General features: G+C 39.1%; 1 protein-coding gene and 1 long non-coding RNA gene across 3 annotated transcripts in view; both read right to left on the bottom strand.

Annotated features, from left to right (window-relative positions):
- Positions 1 to 6,605: 6,605 nt before the first annotated feature.
- Positions 6,606 to 11,808, bottom strand: part of LOC109429871 (zinc finger protein Xfin) — a 67,313-nt gene continuing 62,110 nt past the window's right edge. For both annotated transcript variants that reach the window (XM_019705856.3, XM_019705857.3), the window contains exon 6: positions 6,606 to 7,797. In XM_019705856.3, coding sequence (XP_019561401.3) covers positions 6,931 to 7,797 — 867 coding nt within the window. In that variant the 3' untranslated portion in view covers positions 6,606 to 6,930. The remainder of the gene's footprint in view (positions 7,798 to 11,808) is intronic.
- On the bottom strand, positions 10,821 to 11,443 carry LOC134288837 (uncharacterized). Its single transcript, XR_009998142.1, has 2 exons — positions 11,125 to 11,443; positions 10,821 to 11,057 (listed from the first exon to the last, which is right to left on the bottom strand). It is a non-coding gene; the product is annotated as an uncharacterized LOC134288837 (long non-coding RNA).

Raw genomic sequence — 11,808 nt, 5'->3', positions numbered from 1 at the left:
TTCTTTCCAGGGGGTGCACTACAAACAAATATTCCTTAGTTCATCCATTCATCTTTCATTGCCCCATATCTTACAGCCACGCATTCAGATTCTAGGGGGTGCCTGGCATTTCCGATTCCGTGCCGGATGATCCTGTATGGACCATATTGTCACGCTCCGTATCATCCTGGAGCAAGTTAATGAATTCCAAGTGTCTCTACCTGGTGTTCATTGATTACAAAAAAGATTTCAACCGTCTCAATCACGAAAACATGTGGGAGACCCTTAGGCGCAAGAGTTTCCCTGAGATAATTCGTACAGAGTATGGTACAACGGTGTCCTGTCCGATCCCATCCGGGTCGTTGCTGGAGTGAGACAAGGATGTATACTATCACCGTTACTGTTCCTCATCGTAATCGACGAGGTCCTGGTAGGTGCGATTGATCGTGGGTTGCTGTGGCAGCCCATTACCATGGGGCACCTAAAATGACTTCGAATTGGGTGATGACGTTGCTCTCCTAGTTCAACGGCGCCCTGATATGCAGAGCAAGCTCGATGATCTTGCCAATCCCTTCTCGGCGGCAGGTCTTAACATCAACGTAAACTAGACCAAATTGTTAGATGCTAACACGGTTAACCCTTCCAGCTTCACGGTGGCTAGGCAATAGCGTTGGACAATTTAGAATCGATGTTCGCAACATCGATGTTTTTGTTCCGATTAATCGATTTTTTGAATCGATGTTGAAACCCCATGAAATCAACCGAATCGATTTTTTACATTCGATTTTTCTTTCGATTCATTTTTTTTAGAATACACTGTAGAATTTGACCATTAAAAAATGTACGTAAAATCGAAGTACATAAAATTTAAGTACATAAAATCGGGGGTATATATAATCTAGGGTTCACTAAATCGAGGCATACCTGTATATCTCAGTTTTCTTGGGCAATTCCTCCCAGAAGTCTAAGTGAATCTTTCTTAAGATTCTGGAGAAATCCATCTTATGGTCTAGAGAGTCCCTTTCAGGGTTCTAGCGCATTCTTCTCAGGATTCTAGGACAGTTCTGAACATTTTTTTGAGAATCCCTCTCAGGATTTTAGATGAATTTCTCTTAATAATGTGGAGGGTTCTGGGGCAATCTCTTTCAGAATTCTAATGGGATGTCTTTCAATACTGTGGGAGAATTTCGTCTAAGCATTCTGGGAGAATCCCGAGGAAAAACTTCTCTCAGGATTCTGAGTCAATCCGTCACAGGATTCAAGGAGAATCCATCTCGGAAATCTGAGGAAATACCTCAGGATTCTGAAAAATCGCTCTGAAGATTCGGAGAGAATCCATCTCAAAAAACTGGAGTAATCTCTCCCAGGATTCAAGGGAAATCCTTAATAGAACTCAAGGCGAATTCCTATGGGAAGAGTCATTCTTTCTTTTCTTGGATAAGGTCTCTCAGGATGCTGGTGTGATAATTTTCAGCATTATGAAGGAATCTCTCACAGAGTGTTAGAGGGCTCCCTACCAAGGGTGAAATCCCTTTCAGGGTTTTAAGAAATTTCTGGATGATCTGGGTTGATTCGTCTAAGGACTCTGGAAGACCCTCACTTAGGATTCCACTCAGAATTCTGAGGAAATCATTCTCAGCATTCTCAGACTTCTTGGAAAACATACTCAGTATTCTCAGAATTGAACGAGAATATTCTGGGGGAATATTTCTTAGGATTTATTACGATTTATTACAATTCTGTAGAAATCCCCCGCAGGATTCTAGTGGAATCCTTCTCAAGATTCTGCGTTAGATCTTTTACGGATTCTGGGGGAATATCACTAAAAATTCTGCGGGTACTTTTCCCAAGGTTCTCTAAAAAATCGGCTTTCTGGGGTAATCGTCAGGATTATGGGCAAATTTCTCTCTAGATTTTGGGGAATTTGACTCATGATTCTGGAAAAATCCTTGGGATTCTGGGGCTATATTTTTCAAGACTCTAGGGCACTTTCTTTCAGAATTATTAACTATTGAAGAATCTCGCACGAGATTTTGAGCAGGATTCTCTAGAGAAATTTGGATTTTAGAGAATCCCTCGTATAGATTTTGTGATTTCCTTAGGGTTCACAAGAAATCCTTCTCAGCATTCTACGAGAATCCCAGTAAAATTCTGTTCTCTTCATTCTAGAGCAGTTGCTCCCAGAAATCTCTTTCGGGACCATGAGAGAGTCCTTCTTAGTAATCAGGGAAAATCCCTGACAAAGTTATGGGAAGATTCTGTTGAGATTATGGCGTAATAATTTAAAGTATTCTAGAGGAATCACTCTCAGAGCTCTGAGACTATCCCTTTCAGGAGTCTAGGGTAGTCCTTTCAAAGATTCTGGGAGAATGTCTTTCAGGAATCCGCGGTATTTTTTTTTGTTTTATGCTCGGTTTTATGTTGGAATACCTCTCAGAATTCCAAAGAATCCTTCTCGGGATGCTGGAGAAGTCCATTCTAGAAGTTTTCGTAATCTTTTCCAGAGGGAATCCTTATCAGAATTTCGGAAAAATCCTTCTTTGGTTTCTAGACATATATTTCTCTTAAGAATCTGGAAGAACCCTTCTGATAATCCCACTCAGGATTCTGAAGGAATCACTAGAAGAATTTTAACAAATACCTTTTGGGATTCTATCAGAATTATTCTCAGCATTCTAAAGGATTCTGGGAGCATTCTTCTCAGGGTTTTGGAAGAATCATATCTCTTAGAATTCTGTGAGAGTATATCTCAGGTTTCGTTGGCAATCCCGTCCAGTATTTCGAGAGAACCTTTTCTCAGGATTCTGGACTGATACTTCTTAGGATTCTAAGCTACAGTCATAGCACAATCATGGGTCACCCACAATTATGGGTCAATTCCATTTGAATTGCATGGTGAACTGACTGACTAATAATTGTGACAGAGTGACCCATAATTGTGCAATGACTGTACCATTTTCAGGATTCTGGTTAATTTCCTTTAAGTTTCTTGGCGAATTCATCTAAGAATTCCGAAAATCTTTTTTCTTTGTGAGAATCTCTCACAGTATTCTAGATGAATTTATCTCAAGAATGTAAAAGAACCGCTTTTGGAATTCCTCTCAGGATTCATCTTAGGAATCTGGGATAATTCTATTCAGGATTTTGGGATAATCCCTCTTTGGTTTCTGGAACAATTAGGGAGAGTCACAAGGGAAAACTTCTTTTAGGATTCGGAGACAAGCTATCATAGGATTCTGGTAGAATTCCTCTCGAGACTCTGAGACAATCCATCTCATACATATAGAGTATTCTCTCTCTCAGGATTGTAGGAAAATCCTTAATGAATTCAGAGAGAATTCTTACCAAGATACCAAGATACCGTCTTGCTTTCTGTTCTAGCTAATGTCGATCAGGATTCAGATGTAATCATTTTCAGCGTCCTGAAGAAATCTTTCTCATAATTATAGAGGAACTTCTTTAAAGATTCTGGGGGAATTTCTCTAGCAGACTGTGGCTTCTCAGACAGAGCTCTGGGGAATCTCAGGATCTCAGAATTTTTCTTTCGTTTCAAAAATATTCAATTTCATTTTTTTTTTTTTTCAAAATGCACTGTCCCAACGTTTTATCCATTTTCAAATCAGTGTCGCGAAATGTTCAATGTAACAATCTCAAATTTTGATATTGAATTTATTTATTCAAATAAAGCATACCATGAACTTGAATCACATGTAGCAAACGAACCATTTTATAGTTTTGTAATATTTTATAATATCGAATCGATGTGAAAACATCGATTCAAAGCATTCGATTAAATCGGTGAATCGATTCTGCTGATCCGATTCGAATCGATTCACAAAAATCGATGTCTCAGCCAGATTTTCCCAATACTAGAAACGACATTCGGGGAAAAGTAGCACAATCTAAAATCCCAGAGTTGTATGGCCTTGTAGTACACAGGGTCAAATATTTGACAAGGAAAGAACTCAAGAAACAACAAGTTCGACACCAATGAAAATTCGATCGAGTCAAACAAGATGTTTGAGCATTGGTTTCTTTTTGGACAAAATATTTGACACTGCGTACTAGTAGCTTATGTCCTTCCGTCTCCGTCACGCTTCGAAATGATTCGTTGAAATGTTTCACAGAATGAAAGCTACAATAACCATTGCACTGTAGCATTGTACCTGTGATGAACTGATGCATCGTTGAATCGATGCATCATTACATTGATTCATCATTGCATATGTGCGTCGTTGCATTGTTGCATTGCTTCATCGTTGAATTGGTGCATCGTTGCATATTTGCGTCGTTGCATCGTTGCATAGATGAATCATTGCATAGGTGCATCGTTGCAATGGTCGTACATCAATGCATCGTAGGATTTGTAAAGCAATGTTTTGCTAAATCAAATCAGCAGTTTCCATTCTATGGATTAGAATCCTACAACAGTCAGTTACAGTCAAAAGAAAGATACTTGGATTGGAAGTATATCTTCTGGCGGCTTCTTAATGAGATGCCCAATGCTGTGAAATATTTCACATATTCATTGATGTAATAGCTTTCGTGGAATCTTCCGAAAGGTTTCCTTCTGGAACATTCTGAGAATAAAAATCATAGATATGAAATTCCAGAATTGCCTGCCTTTCCGTTACGCTTTGAAATGTTTCACGCGGTGTGACAATTATTCAAGTATTATCTCTGCATTGTTCCATCGTGCATTGGTGCATTGTTGTATTATTGGTGCATCGCTGCATTGTTGCATCGATCCTGTAGTAAGATCTAGAAGTTCCCTTTGTTCCATGAATTAGATCCCTACCAGTGTTGGTAAAAACTCAAAATCTCAAAACTCATGGTTGAGTTTTTTCACGCACGATTCTTGACTCGCTAAACTCACTGCCGTAAAAATCAAGCATGATTTGACTCATTGCTTTATTTCTCAATCTGCTTATTATTTGCAACGAAGTGCTGACGATTGTATACATATCGTATACGACAGAATGAGACTATATCTTGCATGTAAAAACATTAAATGTCGTTTAAATTGATTTGGATTCGTTTTACAAGCGAACGAGTTTTCGGCGCTTGACTCGAGAGCGAGATTTCGCATGAAAATCTCGCGCGTGAGAAAATGATTCAGAATCGCGCACGAGTTTGCTCACGCAAGAGCGGTTCGTGAGTCAGACTTGAGTGTGATTTTACCAACACTGATCCCTACTACTGCCGGTGGACACATAAATGTCCCATGTGCAAAAACAGACAATCGAGAAAATCGCGTCCAAAGTTCGAAAAAAATAAATTGTCTCAACTATGATGTATAAGTGCTGAATCGTGTTCTAACATCAACCAATTTTTAGTTTGAGCACTATTTTTTATTTTAGAGCGATTTTATAGTTCCATAGGATTTCCTATGAAACGTGACGCTTATGCGTCCACTTTTAAGAATGTTACAAATCGGCCATGCATTTTTTCAACAATTTTCGGAACAAACTACCTATTTTTATTTCCCCATATGATAGTACCCTACGATACACGGTCATGGGCTGCAAAATCTCAATATTGCCAAAAATGCACATGGGACAATTATGCTTCCACCGGCAGTACAATAGTCATATACATACTAACCAAGGTTGGATACATAATAGTTAACCTTCTAGCGCTTTCCAAAAAGATGAACCATGCTGAGTGAAATATTTCACATATGCATTGATACATTGGAAGCTTCTGGAAATTTTCCTTCAAGGAGATTCCAGGATTTTCTTTGATTGGATAAAAAACTACTAGTATTTTAAGAAACGTGGCTAGCCACGTCGTTTCTAGAAGAAGTTTCTTTCATTTCTTGGATTTGAACCCTACAACAGTTACTTACGAACGAAGGTTGGATACATATGAGTGTACCTTGTGGCGCTTCACAATAAGCTGCTCAATGCTGAGTGAAATGTTTCACATAAGCATGCATACACAACCTCTACGGAAGCTTCTAGAAATGTTCATTTCAGAAGATTCTAGGATCTTCTAGATAGGGTATTGGACCATTTGGGCAGGGAGACTTATTTTAGGCACTTGCTGCTATAACCCAGTCAATTTCAAACCGATTGACTTTAATTTTTGAACATGGCAAGATACTGTACGTATCTGATCGTGTCCCAAAAATTAAGTCAATCGGTTCAAAATTGACTTAGTTATAGCAGCAAGTGCCCAAAATAGGTCCCACTGCCCAAATGGTCCCAGACCCTATATAAAAATCTCCTATATTTATTATAAGGCGATCTGAAATGGCAATGGGGTGGGTAAAATGCACCAAAAAATATTAAAGTGATCCAAAAATACATTCTTCTCATTGTTTTTCTTGGTGTTACGCCCCAGCTATGCCAAAACTAGCTTCTTAGCTTAGCACTCTATTAGCACTTCCATAGTGATTAATAGATAGCGAAAATAATAAGGACAAACATTAAGGGTTACTGAAATGAAAATTAGGGTCCCGAATGTACAGTAGGGTGGCCGTCAAATTGAAGATTATGATAATTTTGCCATTTTTTATCATAATCTTGAATGTGATGGTTACCCTAATGTACATTGATTTCTTCAATCCTAAGGTCCACATCTTCATCCAAAGGATATCTTTCAGCGCGAACGAAACACCCAGGTACTGACACTAGATTGCCGATATTGGACTACTTCATCCGATATCGATCTTTTTATTCGCTCTATTATTAGGTACCACCCTGTTTTACGACTAAACGACAATTAAACCGTGTTTGTTTAACAATTGGTTCAATACTTGGTATGCTTCCGAATCACGCCCCGGAATCGGAGCGGGTACGCTTTGTATAGTCTACATCCACAATCATGACGAAATCATGCCACCCTCCGAACGAGCAGCATTCTGTACAATTACCAAAAAAACATACTTACAAATGCAGTCAACTTTCGTAAAACCATTCTAACTCATTTCGATCGTCATCACGCAAATCAGTTTGCTGCCGAGTGATCGTCATCCACTTGCATTGGATCCGCAGGATCGGGTTCCGAGCGTTCCTGTATCGTTCGTTCCGAAGTCTCATGCCTCTCGATGGTGGTCGTCGGTGGTTCGGAGTCCGTGCTTTGAGGCAACCGCACTTCAGGACTTGGAGCCTTTTCCCGCTCAGCGTTGTTGTTATCCGGTTCGGAATGATCACCCGAAGGCGATTCGGTCGATCCTACAACATGATCCTCCTCTTCGTAGTGGTCTTCGTGATCCACCATGTCGTTCGGATCAACTGTGGCAACTTCCACTTCTTCCTCGATTTCATCCATCATCTCGTCTTCGGTTGTATGATCTTCCGGTGGGACTAGCTCTTCCTCAACCGGATCCGGAACGTCGTCGTCGGAGTCTTCTTCGTGCTCCGATGGAGTTGGCGACGGATGTGCAGGACTTTCAACCGGTTGCATTGGCTGCGTGTCCGCTCTGCTGACTTCCGGAACCGGTGACGAATGTTCGGGACTTTCGACAGCTTCCATTGGCAGCTCTTCTGTTCTGCTGACTTCCGCAGCCTTTACCGGTGCGGGAGAGCTCGGTGGCGTATGTTCAGGACTTTCGTCATCTTCTTCTGGCCGCTCTTCCATTCTGCTGACTTCGGCAGCTTTGACCGGTACGGGAGAGCTTCGTTCGGGTTCACTTTGGGTTGTCGTTGAGGAAGGTTGCCTTGGACTATCTGACGGTTCTGCCTCTGTTGCCCGAAGTGCCGTCACTGGTTCTTGGCTCTCCTCTCCCTCGGCTTCGTCATGCTCGAGTGTAGAATTCGGAGTGTCGGTGGCTTCGGATCGAAGCAGTTCACTGATGGTACTGTTGAGTACGCTCTGTAATAGTTAAAACGCAAAAAGTTCTTGAGTCATCGAAATGGTTTAACCCTTTGGAGCCGGAGGGGTCATATATGACCCCAACAACGGCTGTATAAATTCATCCATTCGATAAAAAATACTTTCTTCGGCAAAGTTGTTGCAAATTGAATACTCCATTAGGGAAAAATGGGAATATTTGTATTTGGGGCTTCATTGATAACCTAGAACATCCTGAACACCATGAAATTTGGAAAAAACAATTATTTCGTTCTAAAAGCCAAACTTGGATGTGGGTTACGTTTATATGTATTCATTTAGCCTTCGTCAAGAATATCAAAAGGTGTTTTATATTCTGGGATGTTCTAGGTGTTCCAAATTGTCCTATAGTGAAGTGCTTCAAATCTACAAGAATAATTTTATGTATTTTCGCCACAAATAATAGCATTGCATAACCTACTGGGTTCCGCGAAGCTCTTGACATCTATAATGTTATTATAGACACTATAAGGATATTCCAGGTCACCAAACTACCTTGGAGTTCAGAACTTCAGTTCTGCACTCGTAACAGTAGCCATATCTGTTATACTGAGTAACGTTGCATAATCAATCGCAGTTACTGGAGCAATCTGAAGTCTCGTACCTTATTTTATACGCTTGGGACATTCAGGGTTGTTCAAACTGTTCTATAATGAAGACCTTCAAATCTACAAGAATAACTTTATGTGTTTTCATTAAAAATAATAGTATTGCGTAATCTGCAGGGGTCCGTGAAGCTTTTGAAATCTCAAATGTCATTTACAGATACTACAGAGATATTCCAGGTCAGAGAAACTACCTTGGAATGCACAACTTCAGGTCTACACTCGTAGCAGTATCCATATCTGTTACTAGTAAGGCTGTATAATCAACCGCAGTTACTGGAGCAATCTGTAGTCTACTTTTTTATTATAAACCTTTGTGACATTCAGGGTCGTCCAAACTATTCTATAATGAAGTCCTTCAAATCTACAAGAATAACTTTATGTGCTTTCGCCATAAATAATAGTATTGCATAATCTGCTGGGATCCGCGAAGCTCTTGAAATCTCAAATATTATTTATGAACTCTACATGGATGATCCAGGTCAGCCAAACTACCTTGGAGTTCAGGACTTCAGGTCTTCACTCGTAACAACAGCCATATCTGCTGTACTGAGCAACGTTGCATGCATACACTACACATATATCCGTGATTACTGGATCAATCCGAAGTCTACATTTTTATTATAAAACTTTGGGACATTCAGGTTCGTCCAAGCTGTTCTATAATGAAGTCCTTCAAATCTACTGTATAATCTGCTGAGATCCGTGAAGCTCTTGAAATCTCAAATGTTATTTAGATACACTATGGGGATGCTCCAGGCCAGCCAAACTATCTTTGAGTTCAGAACTTCAGGTCCACACTTGTAACATCAGCTATATCTGACACAAGGGGAATGACACTTCCTTTGCTAACTGGAAAAATCCGCATTTATCCGTTGTTAACCGCGTCTAACTGGTGCTCAGTTAAACGGATAAATGCGGATATACTGATTAGAAAAGGATATATCATTTCCCTCGATCTTTCATACTGAGTAACGTTTCATAATCAAGTGCGGTGACTGGAGCAATCTGAAGTCTATTATATATTATTATAAACCATTGGGACATTGAGGGTCGTCCAAACTATCGTGAAGTTTAGATCTTGATAGTAACAGTAGTTATTCTCATAATGAACATAATGAACCACTGTAACTTTCAGAAGATAGATTACAAATCGTAGCTGTTGCGTAAAAACCGGCGGCAGCTAGGTCCAAATTCGATGAATTTATTCAATTGTTGAAGTATAGACTGTTTCAGAAATTATAAATACACTTTGTTTATAAAATTAAATGGACAGTTCTAATGATTTTTACCAACTTCTTTCAGAGAATAGCATATTGTACTCCATACTTTTATATTTCCTTTCAATTGTCTTGATATTTTAAAGAACAGTCGAGTTCTCTAACAAATAACTTAATTTTTCAAATTTGCATTTGCACAAAGGTGTTTTTTAATGATTTCAACATTTTTTATCACTAAATACCAAAAATTATCTAAATTTTTATTACATTCGCTTTCTTAACAAGTTGTCTAAGGCATAGTTTCCCAAACTGTGGGTCGCGACCCCCCAGGGGGGTCGCCGGCCTTCATCCAGGGGGTCGCGAGGGACAATTGAATATTTTACTGTAACAGACAACAAATGAGGGAATTTCTATGGTGGGTCGCGAAAAGTACGCCTGCTGGCAAAGGGGGGTCACGCACCCGAAAAGTTTGGGAACCTATGGTCTAAGGAATGCCTTGATCAAAATTTGGAAAAAATCGATAAAGGCATTTCCACAACATTTTTTCGGAGAACAAGTTTCTCTTTTTTTAAGGTTTTCTACGGAACATAAGAACTACCACACAGTTTCTTAGCTTTTCTGAACGCATTTAATCTAAACAAACTTATTTTTTCAGCTCAATCGATCCTTCAGATGACAATGCTTGTCATACCATAAAAACGAATGCAGTAAACAGTAATTAAGACATTCTTTTGCTTAACGTTTATTGCTACTGGTGTTGTTGAGAAATTTGAAACAAAAATTTTTGTTTTGAGAAGGCCCGTAATGGTGGTTCTTCATCAAATATTCCAGTAAAAATTACTTTTACCAATCGAGAAATATCTTTTATTATCGAAACAGCAATTTTTATTGTGTTTGGAAATTCAATATTTTATCTGTGAGATATTTTCCTTTTCTACTATGCTACATTTTTTAACCACTTTGTGCAACTTCAAATTTTAATCATCTAGTTTACAGAGCCCTATTTTTTAACTTTTTCCACAAACATCAACAAAATTGGTATTATTTGCTTCGTTAGCATGTTTACTATAAGAGCTAGAAGAAACTTTTTTGGATATTGTGCTCAAATTGAAATGGCAGGTTATCGTTAGTGTATTTATAATTTCTGAAACAGTCTATAGGCAATTTTTACTAATGACAAATATAAATTTAGACGCAAAAAACTTACTTTTAGTGATCTAGCTGCAATCTACTTTCAAACAACTATGCTCCGTCTCGATTGATCTGGGAACCCCTGGATCTATATTGGCATTGGAGTATTTCTATGTATGCTAATTATGGTCTTTCTCATGAACTGTATTCTTACCTCGGATTTGGCTAATGCTGCTTTGCATCCGAGGCTTGTTAGGGTATCAAGCTACCTTCTGCTCCTGTGCACCTAGTAGTTTAGTAATGATTTCAACTTTGTGACTAGATTATGTTCGCCAGATCTCATTCGAACTCACCTTATTTTTCTATGCGCTAAAGTACAAATTGGAGTTATTTGAATTCACTGGTAATCATACGACTAAGGGCAATTCAATTTGGGTTAATTCACTTTCTTAGGGCTAGATGGTATAGTGTTAGGTACTAATTAATAGTTAGCAGTTTGTTTTAGCAGCTTAATTCGCTAAGGAAGTCTTCAATTTCTGCAACTCATCATTTCGTCAGTGTTGATATTTACTTTCGGCTCGTTTCTTTAATCCCCCTGCTGGGGCCGGGTGTGGCACACACTGGTGTATGCCTAAGTGGGGGCACCGATGTATTGCATCTCGATGAGGCGCAGGTAACTAGTGATGTACCGAATATTCGGCCGGCCGAATATTCGGGCCGAATATCAGCTTATTTTAGATTTTGCCGAATATTCGTTTAGCCGAATATTAAATGTATTATTCGGCCAAATATACCGAATAGGCCGAATAATGACTAAACATAGCAACAACACACTAAATCAAGAATTAAGTAAATTGTGAAGTGGATTTTCGGGGCATTTTATTTGCAAAAAGTTACTTTTTCTGTGATGTTAAAACTTTTCTGAAGATGCTGGATTTCAAATTCTACTTTCTTGAAAACAAAGATGCCCTTTACAATAACTTTACGAAATTTTTAACAAGAAATTCGGCCGAATATCTGACCGATTATTCGGCCGA

This window comes from Aedes albopictus, chromosome 2 (genome assembly GCF_035046485.1).
Source record: "Aedes albopictus strain Foshan chromosome 2, AalbF5, whole genome shotgun sequence".
NCBI lineage: Eukaryota > Metazoa > Arthropoda > Insecta > Diptera > Culicidae > Aedes > Aedes albopictus.
Note: the sequence above shows the minus strand (reverse complement) of the source record. Positions and strands in the feature narration are given on the sequence as shown.